Source organism: Lipotes vexillifer, unplaced genomic scaffold (assembly GCF_000442215.2).
Source record: "Lipotes vexillifer unplaced genomic scaffold, Lipotes_vexillifer_v1.1 scaffold397, whole genome shotgun sequence".
Taxonomy (NCBI): domain Eukaryota; kingdom Metazoa; phylum Chordata; class Mammalia; order Artiodactyla; family Lipotidae; genus Lipotes; species Lipotes vexillifer.
In genome coordinates this window covers 357,804-378,160 of record NW_006772681.1, presented here as the reverse complement: position 1 = coordinate 378,160, position 20,357 = coordinate 357,804, and the positions used below count along the sequence as shown (strand labels likewise).

General features: G+C 50.9%; 1 protein-coding gene across 2 annotated transcripts in view; it reads left to right on the top strand.

Moving 5' to 3' along the window:
- The window catches only part of PPP1R16B (protein phosphatase 1 regulatory subunit 16B), a 75,641-nt gene that overhangs the window by 38,136 nt on the left and 17,148 nt on the right, over nucleotides 1-20,357 (top strand). For both annotated transcript variants that reach the window (XM_007447705.1, XM_007447704.1), the window contains exons 2-3: nucleotides 13,939-14,009; nucleotides 17,988-18,133. In XM_007447705.1, coding sequence (XP_007447767.1) covers nucleotides 13,939-14,009; nucleotides 17,988-18,133 — 217 coding nt within the window. The remainder of the gene's footprint in view (nucleotides 1-13,938; nucleotides 14,010-17,987; nucleotides 18,134-20,357) is intronic.

Genomic DNA, 20,357 nt, shown 5'->3' with positions numbered 1-20,357 from the left:
GATGGGCGCAAGGAAGCCCAGATTGCGATGTGTCCCTGTCCTGCATAACTCTGTGTTGAGGGAGAGAAGCAAGACACAGCATCTTTAGGAAGAAATTGGGAACTGGGCAGACAGGCATGGGAAGTGGGGGGCTTTGGGACAGCAGAGGGGGATCAGGGAAATCAGACGGAAGGTTCAAAGTGAGCAGATGGGAGCTAAAGGAATTTCCCCCTTCATAGGAAACTTGTTTTCTCTGCCTAAATATTGATAGGAATGGATTTTATTCTTGGTTATATTTGGGTGAGGATCTTTTGTCACTAGTTATGCCGGAACCACCAGTTGTGCCTGGAATCACCCAGATCAGAAATGAGTTTCAACATTTATTAGCTAAGTGAGCTTGAGCAAATCATAGTTTTCTTTTGAATCAGTTGATAATAGCACCTAAGTCGTAGGGTTGTTGTGGGGGTTAACTGGGATGCGACATGTAATGTCTCAGCATAGTGCCTCACACGTGAAAAGTATTCAACAAATGCTAGATGTTGTTATGATGGCTGTGAAGCCATTTTAGTGTTTACGTGTATGCAGCGCCTACCTGCAGGCCTGGAAATATTTTTTATCTATTGCTTCCCTGGAGATACGATATAATTGGGCTATTTTAAAAAATTAAGGAGAGAGAAGCAGAAAGAACAATGAGGTGAGAGAGATGGAGTTGGGGACGCAACAGGAATTCAAGAAGAGGAGTGCAGCGCGTTTGGGCAGAGGGGAATTGGGATAAAAGCTAATACCTTGGAGAGTTCCAGGGTGCTCTGCAGGGTGCAAGGGAGATGGGCTTCCTGGGTCTGCAGGGAAGCTGCAGCAGGAGCTGCTGGGAGAATTCTGGAAGCAGAATTAGTGAAGGACAGGGACCTGGCACAGCTGGGGTCTGATGTGCTCATGAGTGCAATGGGGAAGTTCAGGGTCGTGCTGCTGGACCAGCAGAATCCTTGCCTTGAGGCCCTGAGATAAATTCCTATGGGGGTGGGAGGGCGGGGCGGCCACAAGATACCTATGGGGTGAGGGAGCTGACAGAAGGGCAGGGAGGTAGAGGGACAGAGGGCAGTGTACACAGGCACAGTCTGGATTCGATGGAGAGACCTTGCAGACCCGTCTCCTTCACATTAGATGAGTTAAGCGTAGTTCTCCATCCCTTGGAGGAAATCTAGTACATAAATGTCTGCTCCTACATTATGAAGAGATTCCTTTCCCACCCTCACGTTTCAGAAAGACTGTGCATTTTTCAAGAGGATTAACTGTAGCTTATCCCTGGTTTCTTTTTGTTTTGCTTAGTTATTTACGTATTCTTCATTTTTTAGAGCAGTTGTAGTTTCACAGCAAAATTGAGAGAAGGTAGAGAGGCTTCCCATACATCCCCTGGCCCCATACATGCAGAGCCCACCCCCATTATCAACAACACCCAACACACCCAACATTCGTTACCATTGATAAGCCTACAAGGACACATCACAGTCATCCAAAGACCATAGTTTACATTAGGGTTCACTCTTATGTTGTATATTCCTTGGATTTGGACAAATATACAATGACATGTATCCATCATAAAGGTATCACACAGAGTATTTTCAGTGCCTCCCAAAGCCTCTGTGCTCTGCCTCTTCACCCCTCCCCCCTCCCCAACTCCTGGCAACCACGGATCCTTTTACTGTCTCCATAGTTTTGCTTTTTCCAGAATGTCATATAGTTAGAATCATACAGTATGTAGCTTTTCACTCTCACTTAGTAATATGCATTTAAACTGGATAGCTTGTGTATTTTTAGCCCTGAATAATATTCCATTGTCTGGATGTACCACAGTTTATCCATTTACTTACTGAAGGACATCTTGGTTACTTCCCAGTTTTGGTGATTATAAATAAAGCTGCCATAAATATCTGTATGTGGGTTTTTGTGTGGACATAGTTTTCAGCTCCTTTGGGTAAATACCAAGGAGTGTGGTTGTTGGTTTGTATGGTAAGAGTATGTTTAGTTTTGTAAGAAACCATTGAAAGTGACTATACCGTTTTGCGTTCCCACCAGCAATGGATGAGAGTTGTCTATATTTATGTGGGTCTATTTCTGGGCTCTCTATACTATTCCACTGATCTATTTGTCTATTATTTCACCAATATCACACTGCCTCGATTACTATAGCTTTATACTAAGTCTTAAAGTCAGGTAGTGTCAGTCCTTTACCTTTATTTTTCTCCTTCAATATTGTGTTGACTATCCTGGATCTTTTGCCTCTCCATATAAACTTTAGAATCGGTTTGTCAGTATTCATAAAATAACTCATTTTTGATTGGGATTGCATTGACTCTATAGATCCAGTTGGGAAAAACTGACATCTTGGCAATATTGAGTCTTCCTATCCATGAAAATGGAATACCTCTCCTTTTATTTAATTTTAAAAATTTCATCCATCAGAGTTTTGTAGTTTTCTTCATATAGATCTTGTACATATTTTGTTAAATTTCCCTTCAGTGTCTTCAGTTTTATCTTCTTATAGAAGAAAAACAATTTTTCTTGTTCATTCTCTCAACAAATATTTGTTAAGCTCTTACTCTAGGTGCTGGATACCCCAGATAAGAAGACGGACAAGATTTGCCCACATAGAGTTTATATTCTAAAGGGTCTGAAATCATTTTTCTGGCACACACCTAATACTAGATATAAGTTACATATGTCCAGAGACATCTGAGTAGCTGATACGAGTCTCTGTCAAAAACTCCTGCCCAGCTCAGCCCTGTGCGCTGGGCATGGAGGCTCTAGAAATGGGAAGATTATAGCTTCATGTCTGGTGCACCCTTGGCCATCTTGTCCTCACAGTCATGTGGACATCAGAGATGCTAAGACAGAAACTGGCCTCTTTGTATTATATAAGCCAAGGGATGAAGATTCTCTCTGAGATGGAAAAGTCTGTGGCCCAGCCCAGCCTGGGAGCCTTGTTGTCCAGAGGACAAAGCATAAAATATCCCAAGGGAGGATGCTCTGGCCAGTTCTGAGGATTGAGTAGGAGCCAGGCAGGCTCTCCTGACCCCTGTAATCCTCACATATTGACCAGGAGCCTATGTCACAGTAGCTAGAAAGTTTGTGGTTCCTACTCCTCCACCCCTCCAGAGCTGATAGTCTAGTAAAGACACAGACAAATCCATACACAACTACATTATGGTGTTAAGTGTTCTTGTGGAGGCAACAGAAAGCACATGAGAAGGGTACCTGGCCCAGCCTGGGGAGGCTTCATGGAGGAAGTGACACTTAAGCTGAAACCTGGTTGAGAATTAGCCAAGTGAAGTGAAGGCAGAAAAAGAAAGACAGAAGGAATAGCACACAAGAAGGCTTACAAATGCAAGAGAGAAAGTGGTGCGTGGGTGGTCCTGAAAGGGTCCATGGTGGTGCAGACGGATGATGCCAGGAGAGGTGAGCAGAGGCCAGATCATATACAGCCCAGTGGCCAGTGACCTCCTCCTTCCTTCCCTTCCATTAAGTAAAGGTTGAATACCTACTGTGTACTGGCTATCATCCTCGGCCCTATGGGTACAGCAATGAATGCAACAGGTGTTGTACTGACCTCAAAGATCTCCCAGGCTGGCAGGGGAATGAGCTTACAGCAGGATGCTCAAGGTCAGCTTGGAGCCCCTTGCTCTCCTTTTGAAATTTAGGTATCATTCACATACTACAAAATTCCCTCTTAAAATTGTGCAATTTGTGGCCTTTAGTACATTCACAAGGTTGTACAACAATCACCACTAACTAATTCCAGAAAAATTTCATCAAAAGGATACCCTGTATTCATGAGCAGTCGTTCCTCATTCCCTGCTCCCTTCAGCCCCTGACAACCACTAATCTACTTTCTATCTTTATGGATTTGCCTATTCCGAACATTTCCTGTAAATGGAATCACACAATATGTGGTCTTTCATTACTGGCCTCTTTCAGTTAGCATGATGTTTCAAAGGTACATCCATGGTGTAGCACATATCAGCATTTCATTCCTTTTTATGGCTACATAATATTCCACTGTGTGACTATACCACATTTCATTTATCCATTCCTCCATTGATGGATATTGGGCTTGTTTCCACTTTGGGGCTATTGTAAATAATGCTACTATAAAATCTGTGTACAAGTTTCTCTGTGGACATACGTGTTCATTCCTCTTGGGTCTATACCTAGGAGTGGAATCACTGGGTCATATGGTAACTCCATGTTTACATTTTGAGGAACTGCCAGACTGTTTTCCACAGCAGCTGCACCATTTTACATTCCCGCCAGCAATGTATGAGAGTTCCGATGTCCCCACATCCTTGCCAACACTTGTTATTGTCTGACCCCTCTTCTCGAATGGGCCCTGGAGGGGGGCTACCTAAGGAAGAGCAAGGCCTGGCTCCTGGGGCCTGGGCCTGGGGCTGTGACTTTGAGTCCACCCTCCACCATGGCTGAGTCATCGCCCGGGATCCGGGGGTGAACTTCCTGCCTGTGGGATGGGCTGCACCAGTTCCTGCAGAAACCATTAGACTTGACTCCACCCTCAGCCCAAGGCGGCTGGGCTTCCCTAGAAGCAGCTATTTCTGGCTCTTTCTGCCCCAGGGAGGAGCAGTAGTGGGTAGAAAGGTTGAAGTCGCTCAGTGGAATGATTTGGGAAATGCAGTGCACTGAGGACCCGAGACAACCTTGACTTGGGAGGAGAGGAAAGAGGATGAGAGTGCTGGCCCTTCTGGCATGGTTAAAGCAGTAGGCTGGCTCCCCTGCAGCCCTGACAGCACCCTGAGGAGGGGCAGAGGGGGAGGGAGGGCCAGAGGAGTTGGTCTGACCAGACCCCAGGTGCTGGACCCCATGAGACTGAGCAAAGCAGACCTGGGATGTGAGGAAGGGGAGGAAACAGGGCCAGCAGGGGGCATGACTTTCCACGGAGGAGGTGCAAACCTAGTGGGTGGGGTGCAGCAGCTGGAGGCCGGCCATGAGGAAGCTTGGCATCAGGGATGGGGTGGGGTCTGCCTAGAACAGAGAGGCAACAGGAAGACAAACAGAGGAAGTGGTGGAGCTCAGGCTCGAGTCAGCCCCCAAGTTGCCACTCATTTGTCACGGGACCTCAAGCTAAGTGTTAACTTCCTGCCCCAGTGTCCTGTCTGCAACCTGCTCTAACAAGAAGGTTCTGGGATGACTGTTAGCGATCGTTGTCTTTATTATCATGTACTGAACAATGAGCTATTGGCAGTGGTCTTGACCTTTCTTCTAGCTTTTTGTCAATGGCTTTCTTCACGCTAATATCTGCATCCATCTTGCACATCTCTTTGCTGCCCACCTTCCCTTCCCCGTGTCCTTGTTTGGCGCAATTTTAGCAAAGTGGTTAAGTGTTCAGCCTTTGGAGGTGGCCAGACCTGGGTTAAAATCCCAGCTCTGCCGTTCCCAGACACGTGACCTTGTGCAAGTCATTTCTCATGTTCAAGCCTGAGCCTCAGTTTTCCCATTTGTAAATTGGGGTGATGATAGCAGGCAGTTAATTTATAATAGCAGGTCATTAGTCCTCATAACTGGCTTAGGAAGACTAATGGATTTGATAGACAAAGTGCTGTACAGTCAGTGCTGGATTGTAGAAAGGACACCAAAGGTGCAGGACAGAGGGAGTGAGGACTGGGCTCCTGGGTGGGAGGGTCATGATGGTGCCTGGGGCCTGGCCTGGAGGTGGGCTCAGGGACTCCTACGGTCAGCTGCCATGTCTGGCTGTATCGCCATTGGAGGCTTGGGGAGGGGTATTCGCTGCTTCATTTCTGTGCAAAATCCATGCCTGTTGCTTTTCAGTCCTCAGGTCACACTCTTTGTGTTGTGTCTGCAGGACTATGCATGTGTCCCCAGGGAGAGACCATGTCCCACCATCCCAAGGCCCCCCTGAACAAGCAGCCTTGTGGGCCCCCAGAGCATTGCGCACTCCCTCCATTCCTTCCTCCCTTTGTTCATTCACACAATAGATTTTTTAAAATAAAAATTGTATATATTTGGGCTTCCCTGGTGGCACAGTGGTTGGGAATCCACCTGCCAATGCAGGGGACATGGGTTCGAGCCCTGGTCCGGGAAGATCCCACATGCCATGGAGCAACTAATCCCGTGCGCCACAACTACTGAGCCTGCGCTCTAGAGCCCGTGAGCCACAACTACTGAGCCCACATGCCACAACTACCAAAGCCCACGTGCCTAGAGCCCGTGCTCTGCAACAAGAGAAGCCACTGCAATGAGAAGCCCACGCACCGCAACAAAGAGCAGCCCCCGCTCTCCGCAACTAGAGAAAGCCCGCGCAGCAACAAACACGCAACGCAGCCAAAAATAAATAAATAAAAATAAATTTTAAAAAAATTGTACATATTTAAGGTACACAATGTGATGTTTATCTGATTAGTATAGTCAAGCTAATTAACATATCCATCTCCTCATATAGTTACTTTTTTGGGGGGGAGATGTTGGTTAAAGGGTACAAAGTTGCCATTATGTAGGATGAATACATCTATAGACCTAATGTGAAGCATGATGATTATAGTTAATAACGGTGCTGTATTGAGTACTAGAAATTTGCTAAGAGAGTAGATTTCAGGTGCTCTCACTGCAATAGATATTTCTTGACCCCCTGCTCTGAGCCAGCCTCCATGCTAGACACTGGGGATACCAGTCGATGGGGTTCCCTGCCCTCATGGAGCGCCCAAAACTAAACAAATCACTATATAATTAATATATGCTAACTAATGACCCTATAATTATAAGTTGCCATAGGAGCTACTGTGAAGCAGAAATGCAGATTATTATGGGAGAGAATAACTCAGGCAACTCGATTGAGATTGGGGTGATCACGGAAGGCCTTCTCAGAGGCGGTGACATTTCAGCTGGAATTGGAAGGAGGAAGAGGAGTTTGCTGGCCCAAGTATGGGAAGAAAGAGGGCTCTAGGTGCAAGAAACTGTGTGTGTAAAGGCCTTGAGGAGCTCAGTTTTTGTTTCGTTTTGCTTTAAGAAATGGAAGAAACCAGTGTGACTGAATTGGTAAGGGTTTCAGGGAGGGGGCTTTGGAGGGAGGGACAAAGTAGGGGTGTGGAGGGTCAGAAACTAGATCTGACCTCCTAGGTCAGCGCCTAGGAGGTAGTGGGAGGATGAGGCTTCATTCCTGGGTGTTGGGTGGGAAAGGAAGCGAGATGGGAAGGGAGGAGGGCTTGGTGAGTGGGTGTCCTGTGAACGTGATAGTGGAAGTCATGTGGCCAGGCGACAGCAGCTCAGCCCCAGGGCGCCCCCAGCAGATGTAGGTTGTCCAAGGTCCACCTACAGTAAGCAGACACCTCTGCCTTGCTGTCCCTGATCCCCCAGAGCAGGAGCAGGACCCACACCTGTGGTTGCACGTCACTCACCAGCCCGAGGTCAGGCGTTCTGCTCTGTGGGGTGGAGTGGGTCAGGTGGCAAAGAAAACACAAGCTTGTCAGCAGTGATTTCTCCCCAAAGGCAGCCGCCACCAGCTTCCTGCCGAGATGGGCCAGTTCAGCCTCGCTCGCTACAGCTGGAGACGGAGGGGAACAGATGGGCCGGCTTGGCCCAGATTCCAGCCAGATTGCCAGGGAGGTGTGGGTGGAGCGACGGGCTTGGCGCCAGGAGCAGGAATACATGAGGGGAGGGCGGGAGCCACCTCTTTGCCATCGCAGAGGGGTCTTGCCTTCATGGGGAGTGGTGGGGACATTGGCTGTGGCCTCACTGTGTTCCTTGAGCCAGCAGATGCTCGGAGCTCCCTGGAGAGAGATGACCTCTGTCTTTTAGGACCAGGTCAAGGGCTCTTGAGAAATGCAAGATATCCATGATTACATCTCCAGCACCCAGCACAGAGTGGGACCAGGCAGGAGCTCAGTGGTTGTTTTTTATTTTATTTATTTATTTATTTATTTATTTTGCGGTACGTGGGCCTCTCACTGCCGTGGCCTCTCCCATTGCTGAGCACAGGCTCCGGACGCGCAGGCTCAGCGGCCATGGCTCACGGGCCTAGCCGCTCCGCGACATGTGGGATCTTCCCAGACCGGGGCACAAACCCGTGTCCCCTGCATCGGCAGGCGGACCCTCAACCACTGCGCCACCAGGGAAGCCCTATTTTTAATATAAATGATAGTAGTATCTTTCGGGCATTGTCTTACTTAATCCTCACAGCATCCCCACAAAAAAGATGCTGTTGTGATCCCCATTTTACAGATGAGGACACTGAGGCACAGAGAGAAGGAATAACTTGCCTAAAGCCACAGCTAAAGAAATGTGTGAGGACAGAGGGTCACTTGGACAAACTGATGGGCAAGCCTGGTGTTGGTGCTTTGGGGGCAGACCTGAGGGTGGGCAATCAGGAGAAGTGGTGGACATGCCCAGCTGGAGAGGAGAGCATGCCCTTCTTGTCTTTGTCCTCTCTGAGCCCCAGCCAACCACTTAGATCCCCCAAAGCCAGTTACCTCCATTGTGCAAGGTGCTTGGAGACCAAGAGAAGAGCCTGGAGGGCTAGGAACATAGGATGGCTAGGTCAGGTTGACCAGGCTGCACACTGCACAACTCCAGAGCTAGCCATTCCCATAGACTATTCTGAGAACAGTGGCCCCCGGAATTGTGCAAGGTGGTATCCCTGTAGGTGGACCACACCATGCAGGACCGTGAAGACCAGGGTCATCAAATCTTTTCTGTATAGGGCCAGATAGTAAATATTTTAGGTTGTGCGGGCCATACATCTCTGCTGTAAGTACTCAACTCTGGTGTTGTAGGGTAAAAGCATTCACGGGCAATATGTAAATCAATGAGTGTGGATGTGTTCCAAGAAATTTTAATTTATGGAAATAGGCTGCCTGCCAGATATGGCCCTTGCACCATAGTTTGCTGACCCCGGTGAAGGCCAAGGAAGGATTTTGAACTCTATTCTAAGAGCAATGTGGAATCACCAGAGGGCTTTTTTTTTTTTTTTTGCGGTACGTGGGCCTCTCGCTGTTGTGGCTTCTCCCGTTGCAGAGCACAGGCTCCGGACGTGCAGGCTCAGCGGCCATGGCTCACGGGCCCAGCCGCTCTGCAGCATGTGGGATCTTCCCGGACCGGGGCACGAACCCGTGTCCCTTGCATTGGCAGGCGGACTCTCAACCACTGCACCACCAGGGAAGGCCCCACCAGAGGGTTTTAAGGAGGGAATGAGAGAAGGCAACTTTGTGTTTAATTTGGCCCCTGAGATGTCTGACCATGACCCCGGGGCTGCCATGTTTCTTCTGTCCTGGTTGTGGATCCCTGAGCCCTTCTGTCTGCAAGAAGATGCTTGGCCTGGGACTCGAGGGCCTCTGATGCTTGCAGGGCAGAGGTCACTCTGTCCACTCTCCTTTCCCCCTCCTCCCCATGCCAGCCTCTCAGCCCAGCTCTGGTTACTCCAGCAATGCTGGTTCGCATTCCTGGCCTCAGGGGCAGAACAGAGCAGCCTTGTGGCTAAGAGCCTGGGCTTAGAAATCAGAGGGTCTGATTTCCTCCACTCGGTTGCACGTGGCTGTGAGCTGCACTTCCCTCACCCTCTGTCTCCTGTTCTCCATAAGAGGAATAATTAGGCATGAACCCATGAAAGAAAGTGGTTTTGCATGGACCTGGGTGCATAGGAGGCGTCCAGTAAGAACACACTGTAGATAGAAGAATCATTTTTCTTGCTGAACCCCAGAGGCAGGAAAACCTGGCCAGGCCCTGGGTGGTGGGGTCTTTGCTCCGATGAGTTGTGTCCAGAGCCAGGCTCCCAGCTAAAGCGTTAGTAGAACCACGGAGCGGGCCTTGGCTCATGACTGTCGACAGCTCCTTAGAGACGAGGATGACTTGTCCCACCTCTTGGGCTGAAAATAACTGCCCAGCATTGGAGTAATTACATGTCTTAGGCTCCCGTGCCACACGAACACCCCAATAATTACTGTACACAAAGGCTGCTTTTGGCATCTGATGCTCAATTTTTGCCTCAAAGAGTGTCTCCTGGACCGGAAGCCTGGTCTACCACCCACCCCCAAAGGAGAACCTTCCAGAAACCCATCCTGCACAGGGACATCATGGTCACTTCTACTCTCCCACAGGCCAGCTGTCAGGCCCAGGACAACCCCACCAGCCCATGGACAGGCTGGGCCACAGTGATCGGTGGCTTTGCCACAGTCTTCAAACATGGCCTTGAGGCTGAGAACAGCTACCATCCACCCTGGTAGGAGGACCCTGCCAGCAGCACTGCATACTCCAGATGCGAGCCATATGGGTCAGCACTACAGGGTGGTCTGCTGTGCTCGGAGATGGAGAAGCTGTGTACTTGAACTGAGCTAAGGGTCTGCCAATTAGGTCAGGGTCCTGGAAAGGTTGCTGAGGATTTGCCACGTGCCAGGCCTTAAGCAAAGAGCAGTAAGTGCCAGGTCACTGTCCTGCCCTACAGAGGCAGACCCAACATCTACCATAATTACTCAAATTGTTACGTAATTATGGTTGTGATAAGGCTATATGTGAGAGGTGTAAAAGCTCAGGGCATGCAGACCAGGGGGAGTGCCTTCGCCTGGAGAGTTTGAGGTGAGATGTACAGGATGAGGAGTGAGACGTGTGTGTGTGTGTGTGTGTGTGTGTGTGTGTGTGTGTGTGTGTGTGTGTGTATTAGAGATGGATGCATGGATGTGGGTGGATGGATGTATGGGGGATGGGTGGATGGATGTATGGATGCATGGATGAGGGTGGATGGATGGATAGGGGATGGGTGGATGGATGTATGGATGCATGGATGAGGGTGGATGCATGGATGGGGAATGGGTGGGTGAATGGATGGATGCATGGATGAGGGTGGATGGGTGGATGGATGGGTGGATGGGCGGATGGATGATTGCGTCTTCTAGGCAATGGGAACAGGCTACGCAAAACTCAGAGGCCAAAGCAAGTATGGTGACTCCGTAGCTGACAAGAGACCGTTGTGGAAGGTGTTTGGAGTTTAAGAAGTGAGACTGGAGAAGTAGGTAGGTTAGGAGTCCTGTGTACAGCTGAGCAAGCTGTGCACTGCTCTGCCCTGGGCTGGGGGGTGCCAGTCTCAGACCACAGTGTGAATGGCTCCCCCTGGAATTGTGCAAGATGGAGGCCTGCAGGCAGGGAACACATCGTGCAGACCTTCTATGCCTTAGTAAGAGTTTTGGACGTTGTTCCCACAGCAATGGAGAGCCACAGAAGGGTTTTAGCTCTTGGTGATGGGGCTAATTTCCACGTATAATGCCCCAAAGCAGCACTGTCCAATAGAAATTTCCGTGAAGATGGAAATGTTCTATTTCTGCACTTTCTAATATGGTAGCACCTGTGTCTGTAGCCACCTGTGTCTGTTGACCACTTGAAATGTGGCCAGAGCGACTGAGGAAGTGAATTTTGAATTTTTATGAGTTAACGCTTGAAAGCCATATGAGCTAGATGTGGCTAGTGGTTCCAGAGGACCCGACTGTATCTGGTATAAACTCCTGTCACTCTGACCCCCAGCAGCAATGAAAGCATCTAGGGCAAGTCTGACGGAGATGTCACCTCTTGCCAGGACGCCGGGTGGAGGCCTCAACCTCCCCTTCACAGGGGCCTCTGTTCACACTCAGGCCAAGGGTGCCACTGGGGCTTCGGGTCTGGGACTAATGAAAGACGGCCCCCATCCCCGCTGCTCCAGAGACCTCATCTTCTTCCCCAGCACCCGCTGGGGGTGCCGAGCAGGTATTCAGCCTGCAGAACGGATGGCCTTCCCTCCGCCCTTCACAGGTCACTCGAGTTTGTTCCTCCACAGCAGAGGCAAATCTAGGAGGAAACCACTGCGTCCCTGCCCCATCGCGTGGGTGGTGGGCTGTAGTGTGGAGATAGCACCCCCAGCGGGCATCAGGGGCTGTGCAGTTTGGCTCGTGCTTTGAGGAAGCCAAACTGGGTGGGAGTAGGAGGGGGCTCAGAGGGGCCAGGCCCAGCCTGCTTTTCCCATTTGCAGGACCCAGGCCTCAATCCCTGACATCATGAGGGCCTCACACACAAGCCAGCTTGTGTAGTCAAGTTCCTCCATTTGCTCTGCAAACGGCCACCCCTTGGTCACCCCTTCAGCCTAGAGGTGTATTTTCCCACTGCATGGTCCACGCTTGGGAAGGTGGGTCTGGGGAAGAGACCTGTGCAGGCCCTACCTTCGGGCTTGGAGCCATTTGAACAGGGAAGGGTAAGATGGGCCAGAAGAGGAACCATGGGCTTCAGTGGACTCATCCCATTGGCCCCATGGGCTCCTCACCCCATGGGAGCTGTGCAGCTGGAGGCTGGCCAGAGATGGGTATCCTAAAGCTTGGAGGCCATGGCAGGGGCTCCTGCTGGTGGCTGGAAGGGGCCTGCAGGGCTAGTGGGTTCGCTCGTTTGATGTCAGTCTCCTGCTACCCAGACTCTGAGCTACACGAGGGCAGAGCCCGTGTCCCTTGCTCGTTGGTGTATCCCAGCATCATTCCGCATGCTGGCATACAGTAGGTGCTTAATATGTGTGTACTGACTTAATGAATGAACGCACTGAAGACTCCCTGTGCTCTGGCCCAAGTTTCTGAGCAGGTGGACTTGAATATATTGATATGATGATGTACTACCAGTATGTGTGCGCTGACCCTCCCTCTTTACCTTTGCCCTTGGGTCCAGGATGGGAACTAGGGCTTGAATGGGTTGGGGAGGATGGAGGAGGGAGAGTCCCCTTGGAAAAGGGGAGGGAGTGGTCCTAAGCAAGAGGGATTGGGGTCTGTGGCTAGAGTTCACTTTGCCCTCCCACGCCCCAGCTCCCCCCCCCATCCCTGAAAACACACACACACACACACAGACACACACACACACAGTAGACAAAGGTCTCAGGATGGAGGGCAGTTAAAGCCTCTGCTTTAAAGCCTCAAGGCTCAGTAGGGCCAAAGCAGGGACATCTGGCACTTACGGGTGCAGGGACCTGCAGTGTTAATAAAAATAACAACCTCCATAACAAGTGCTGACGTTCAAACCATGTGCCAGACACTGTGCTGAGACCCTGCCACAGCTCACCTCAGTTATTCCACATGATGTCCTGGTGAGGTGGGATTAACATCATCCCCATTTTATAGAATAGAAAACTGAGGCACAGAGAGGGAAGTGTCTTTTTTTTTTTAAATAAATTTATTTTTGTTAATTTATTTATTTTGGCTGCACTGGGTCTTCGTTGCTCCGCATGGGCGTTCTCTAGTTGCGGCGAGCGGGAGCTACTCTTCATTGCAGTGCACGGGCTTCTCATTGCAGTGGCTTCTCTTGTTGCAGAGCACGAGCTCTACGGGCTTCAGTAGTTGCACACAGGCTCAGTAGCTGTGTCTCGTGGGCTCTAGAGCGCAGGCTCAGTAGTTGTGGCACACGGGCTTAGTTGCTCCGCGGCATATGGGATCTTCCCAGACCAGGGCTTGAACCCGTGTGCCCTGCATTGGCAGGCGGATTCTCAACCACTGCACCACCAGGGAAGCCGCAGAGGGAAGTGTTTTGACTGAGGTTGCACAGCCAATAAAAACAGCACTTACATTTGAACCCAAGCCATTGGACACCAGAGTGTATGCTTTCAGTGACTAGAATGTTCTCCCTCTAGACAACAAATGTAAATCGCTTAGCTCTGTGCCTGGCGCACAGGAAGTGCTCAATAACCATTAGCTCCTGTCATTATTATGCAGAGTAAGACAGGCAGCGCTCTCCACCTCTTGGAAATCCTGGACAAGAGATCTGTGTTCTGTGCCTCAGTTTCCTCATCTGTGAAATGGGGAGGTTTTTACACTTACCTCTCACCCCTGTTGTAAGAAGTAAACAAGACTGTTTGTGTCAGAACCAGGGGGACAGCGGGTCTTACCTGGGTCCCCCGCATCCCTGCACACCTGAAGTGTGGCAGGAAAGTCACTCCTGTCCCCTCTGTTGCAGTGCGTTACTTCCTGAAGAATAAGGTCAGCCCTGATTTGTGCAACGAGGATGGACTCACAGCCCTGCACCAGGTAAGGACCCGCTGGGGCCCCTGGTTCCCTGCTCTCCACCTGGACAGGTACCCCATCTCCCTGTTTTTTCCTGCCCAGAGCCCTCAGGGAGGAGCGGGAGGGGAGCCGCAGCTACCACATCTGAAAGGCTCTTGTCTGCTTTGGAGACGAGTGTGTCTGTTACAGACACGCCCACAGAGCCCCGTGCCCACATGCACGGCACACACACAGCCTCCGCGGACAGGGAGCCTTTGTACGCTGCGTCCTCACTGCCTGGCAAAGGGTTTGACAAACAAAGCAAGTTTGTCTGGAGCTTGACAGTTTACGAAGCACATTTGTTCACACCCACCAAGGCATCCATCCACCCCCGTGACAAAAGTGATCGACAGGCAGCTTATGTGACCTTCCTAAGGTCACACAGCCATGAACTCTGGCCAGGAATCATGTGCTATCAAAACACACATCCTTTTTAGGGCAGCGAGATGGGCCCAGGCCCCTTTGGCTGGGGAGGGGCTGCTCTGGCTGTCATTTGTCACCTGGATGCTGCAACAGCCCCCTAACTAGTCCCCAGCATTCAGGCAGCGCTGCCCCTGATTCATCCTCCAAGCGGTGGCTGCAGGGATGCTCAGATCCAACATTTGCTGATGCTACTCAAAGTGCTCTGGTGTCTTTCCGTAACACTGGGGGTAAGGAACTCCCCTGTGCCCCTGCTGAGCCCACCATGTTTTCAGGCTGCCTGGCCTCCAGCCACTTGACTTTTCTGTCCCTTGCACACACGGTACTGCCCCCGTCGCACTTCACCCAGCGCTCAGGTGCGTGCACAGCAAGAGCCTGAGAGCTCTGCTGTTATATCCGTATCCTTTCTTCTGAGCATCCCTTTGTCATTTTATCCATTAGTGTGACAATTTAATGCTGGTCTCCCGTTACCCAGACTCTGCGCGGCACAAGAGCAGAGCCCATGTCTCTTTCTCATCGGTGTATCCCACTCTTACTTCCCATGCTGGCATACAGTAGTTGCTCAATATGTATGTGCTGAGTTAACGAGTGGGCACGCTGAGCCCCCCTGTGCTCTGGACCAAGTTTTTGATCAGGTGGACTTGAATGCAGCCTGGCGGGTGGGAGGCCAGGCTACTGGAACCCTGGGCTGGGGAGAGCCTCTCCATCTCCCTCTGAGGGCAGGAAAGGTGGGCAGAGACTGGCCATCCCCCTACCCATGAGCCCTGGGGACAAGTCTCCACCCTCAGCCATCAGCCCAGGGGCTCCCCATGTGTCCTCTTGGCTTCTCTTCTTGTCCCGCAGGGCTTCATGCATCCACAAATTCTAGCTGTGTGACCTTGGGCAAGTTATTTAAGCTCTCTGTGCCTCACTTTCCTCATCTGTAAAAGAGATGAGGAAGTATCCATCTCGTTTTGTTGTTGTGAGGATTAAATAAATACACATAAAAACCCTATAAGCATCACTTGACACTGGGTAAATATTAGTTATTATTATTATTAAAATTTGTCACATGTTCACTTCTTGGCAAAGCCACTTCACTTATGTGAAGTGTGGTTTGATCATCACAGCAACTCTTTGAAATATTATTATCCCCATTTTACAGCTCAGGAAACTGAGTTCAGGGCAGCACTGTCCAATAGAACCTTTATGGTGATGGAATGTTCTGTGTAACGACACTGTCCGGTACAGTAGCCTCTAGCCCCACATGGCTATGGAGCCCTGGAAGTGTTGTTCTGAGGATCAAATGAGGCAATGCGTGGCTAGCAAGATGCGTGGCCCTAGTAACTCCTCAAAAAGCATTAGCTCTTATTATCCACAATGTGACATATCATTACTGCTCTTGCTGGGGCTGTTGTTATAGGTGTCATCATTATTGTCACTACTGCTCCAATACAAAGAAGGAGCACAGAAAGCAGAGCTTTCTGTGGGTTTTCTGCTCTTGGCAACAGGGAGCCTTTCAGAGGTTTGTAAACTGAGAGCAACGTGGCTGGATTAACAAAGAAGCTCTCTCTGGCTGAGGTGTGTGGAAGGAGAGTGACAGGGAGGCAGAGAGAGATGATGAAGCCTCAGCCAAGGCAGTGGGGATGGGGACAGCGATGCAGGAGATGGAATCCACACCTGGTGATAGATTGGATGTGGGAAGTGACGGGGTGGGAGGAGTCATCCAATGCCAGGTGTCATTGCCCACCTTGGGGAATGCAGGAGAGGAGGCTGGCCCACTCCATCACGTACCAGCCCCCATTGCACTCCTGCATCCAGGTCCCAACACAGCCCTTGCTCGTGTGCAGACTGGCCCAGCCCATGGGCATCCTTCTCACACGACTGCAATTCTGGATGCATAATCCCCCTGCCGCCCACCGCCCCACCCATCCTCATGTTTTCTGCAGCCCTCAGGGTGGGATCTCTGGCCCTCCTGTCCCCCGATCCCAGGGGCTGGGCTGCTTCTCCTCCTATGGACCGGGCCATCCCAAACCCATCTCCCGGTGACAGCCTGGGGACCCACGCCTTCCCCCGACGCCACACTCTGGTGCCTTTGGTGCCCTCTGCCGGCGTCGCTGTGTCACTGCATGGTTCTCCCTACTACCTGAGGCAGCACCCAGCTCCACTGGGTCACACATGCCCCTGCTGTCCGGAGAGGTGCCCCCAGAGCCAGCCAACCCCAGATCGGCTGGTGCAGAAAGAGAACCTGGGTCCCTGGCACCATCTGTGCAAATGGCCGCTTCTTTCCCATCTGTCCCTCTGGCACTGGCCCCTGGTTCTGCTGAGAATGGGGTGGAGGCCGTGGTGCCACCCCATCTCCATCCCCAACCCCACACCCACCTGGGGCTGTGGGCTGCCACAGGTGCCCCTGCTCCTTCTTTTGGCATCCAGTCACCTCTCCACAGGCCTACGGTCGCTTCTCTAGGCTGGACACCATCATCCCTTACGTGGGTGATTTTGGCGTAGCTGCTCACCATGCCCCTTCTCCCCTGCAAAGCTTGTGATCGCAGTCTCTTCCCCACATGCAGCCAGAGGAGGGATTTTTTAAAAAGCAAGCTTGCTGTTCTGCTCCTCCGAGTATAACTCTGCAACATCTCCCATTGCACCGAGGGGTAAGCGCTTCCCCGGATGGGCAGTGCCGAGCACTTTGTCCCCTGCTGGCTTCTCCAGAGGTCACCTGGGATGCATCCTGTAGTCTGTAAAGTGGTTTCCTGTCTTCTATTTCCTCTGTCCTCACTTTTCGCTGCTCATGGCCCTGGCGTGAGGCCCCTCTGTCCGCTTGGAATCTTTCACCCTCCGTCCCTGGAGTCTGGGAGCTCCAGTGGCTGTTGGAGCCCTGCATCTCTCTGGGGGCTGCCCCACGTGTGGACAAGCAGAAGCACAGACATGGCTGTCTCCTCTCAGGGACTGTATTAGGACCCTTTAGAGCCTCACACAGAGCTTGGTTTTCGGGGGCGAGGCTTGGTTACTTGGGACTTCCCCAAGAACTAGCTTCTGGGTCATAAATTCCTAAGTCAGAGGTTCCAAACTGTGATCTAGGAGGTCACTGCTGTCAAGGGGGGGGGGTCTCCCCCATCACCCCCATCCCCACCCAACCAACACATGCCCCTGTTTCAGCCCGAGCAGCCCTGCTTGAATCGATTGGTTATCTAAGTTAGAGTTCTCCATACAGTTTTGTTGGAAGGAAGCCTTCTGAAATTAAAAAGAAAAGGTTTTAAAGCCTCATTCCAAATTTCATCCCATTCCACCAACATTTGCAAAACACCTTATAGACGACTTTATTTTTAGACTGTCTTTATATTTTTATCTCGTACATTATTAACTTACTCACAAGGAAACAGACTCAGAAAGGTTAAGTGGCTTGCCCAAAATCACACAGCATGTACGTAATGGAGCTGGATTCAAACTCAGGCAGCTTGGCTCTGCTGTCCTTCTTGTGGCCTCTCGAGGGGGAACTTGGTGTGCCCTCGTCACGACCCAGGGCCCTGCCAGGAGCTGACCCTGCCTGTGTCCACCTTGCAGTGCTGCATTGACAACTTTGAGGAAATTGTCAAGTTGCTCCTTTCCCACGGTGCCAACGTGAACGCCAAGGACAACGAGCTGTGGACGCCCCTGCATGCCGCGGCCACCTGCGGCCACATCAACCTGGTGAAAATCCTCGTTCAGTAGTACGTGCCCCTCCCTCCCCCAAGAACAGCCTTCCCTCTGCCTTTGGTTTTTTCCAAGTTCTTTTTTTTTTTTCACTTTCATCTCCTCTCTTTCTTTTTTTTCTGTCTTGTTTGGTGCCTGCCACTCCTTCTCTTTCTCACCACATTCCCTTTCCATCCCTGTGTCTTTCTCTCTCGTTTTCTCTCCATCTCTGTCTCTTTCCTCCTTGGTATCACTCTGTCTTTTCCACTGTGTCTCTCTTAATTCTCTCTCTCTTTCCTTTCATTCTCTTTCTTTCTCCCGATATTATTGAGTAAAATACACCTAACATAAAATTTACCATCCTTGGGACTTCCCTGGTGGTGCAGTGGTTAAGAATCCTCCTGCCAATTCAGGGGACATGGGTTCGAGCCCTAGTCCAGGAAGATCCCACATGCTATGGAGCAACTAAGCCCATGGGTCACAACTACTGAGCCTGCGCGCCTAGAGCCTGTGCTCTGCAGCAAGAGAAGCCACCACAGTGAGAAGCCCGCGCTCTGCAACGAAGAGTAGCCCCCACTCGCCGCAACTAGAGAAAGCCCACGTGCAGCAACGAAGACCCAATGCAGCCAAAAATAAATAAATAAATTTATTTTTAAAAAAATTTACCATCCTTGTGTTACAGGCATACATCCCATTTGGTTACAGTGTATAATCCTTCCAATAGGCTGCTGAATTTGGTTTGCTGGTTTTTGTTTTTCAGGTTTTTTTTGGCCGTGTTGGGTCTTCACTGCTGTGCACAGGTTTTCTCTAGTTGGGGCGAGCGGGGGCTACTCTTCGTTGCGGTGCGCGGGCATCTCATTGCAGTGGCTTCTCTTGTTGCGGAGCATGGGCTCTAGGCATGCGGGCTTCAGTAATTGCAGGACACGGGCTCAGTAGTTGTGGCACGTGGGCTCAGTAGTTGTGGCTAGCAGGCTTAGTTGCTCCGAGGCATGTAGGATCTTCCTGGACCAGGGAACGAACCTGTGTCCCCTACATTGGCAGGGAGGTTCTTAACCACTGCACCACCTGGGAAGACCCTGCTAGTATTTTCTTGAGGACTTTTGCATCAGTGTTCATAAGGGATATCAGTCTGTAGTTTTCTTATAGTGTCTTCGTCTGTCTTTGTATCAGGGTATCATTTTCTTTTTTCAGTCTCTTTTTCTCTGTCTGTCCCTATGAGCCTGAATTCATCTCCTCCATGCTTATGTGTCGTTGCCATTTTTGTTTTTCTTGCTATAAAAAAAAAGCAAGCATACTTCCTTGGCTCTGCCCACCCCCCCGCCAAATCATGTCCACCTGCATTTCTCTGGGGCAGAATGTGCTTTGGGGGACACCACGTAACAATGCCTTTCCCAGGAATAAGGCCATTTCCCTCTGTAGAGCTCTGACAGTTTTCTCCCATGCTGAAATTCCTTCTAGTCTGCTTAGTTTCTATAAACACACAGAAAAGGTACCATTAAATTTCAAGCATGTTTAATCGAATTCATCTAGTGATTGGAGGGCACTCAAGCTGGGCCAAGCCCTGTGCTGGGCACAGAGCACTCAGGGATGCTTAAGTCCTGAGGAACCACACAGGAAATCAGGTGATTTCAGTACCAGAGCCAAGACGGAGAGAGACCGATGGGTTGGGGTCCCAGCAGAACATCTGAGTGCAAGGATTCAGGAATAGTGGCCGAGTGCAGGTGACCTTTGGCAGAGGTCTCAGCAGAGCAGCCAGGGCCCATCGGGTGGCTACTGGGAGGATAGAGAGGCTGCCCTGGCTCAGAGAGGTGGATTAACTTACCCAAGGGCACACAGGAGCTCAGAGAGGTCACAGTGGAGGGCTGTTAGGCCAAAGGACTGGCACGTGGCCCATGCCCACACCTCCGATGAGAACCTGGGGGTGGTTAAGTCTATAGGAGCATCAGGTGGCCACAGTCCAATCTGGGATGGTGCGAGAGGAGAAGGGAGTGGTACCAGCCTGGTACAGTGGGTCCCCAGCACCGATGTGTACCAGAATCATGTGTTTAAAATATGTAATCCTCGAGGGGCTTCCCTGGTGGCGCAGTGGTTGAGAGTCCGCCTGCCGTTGCAGGGGACACGGGTTCGTGCCCCGGTCCGGGAAGATCCCACACGCCATGGAGCAGCTGGGCCCGTGAGCCATGGCCACTGAGCCTGCGTGTCTGGAGCCTGTGCTCCGCAACGGGAGAGGCCACAACAGTGAGAGGCCCACGTACCGCAAAA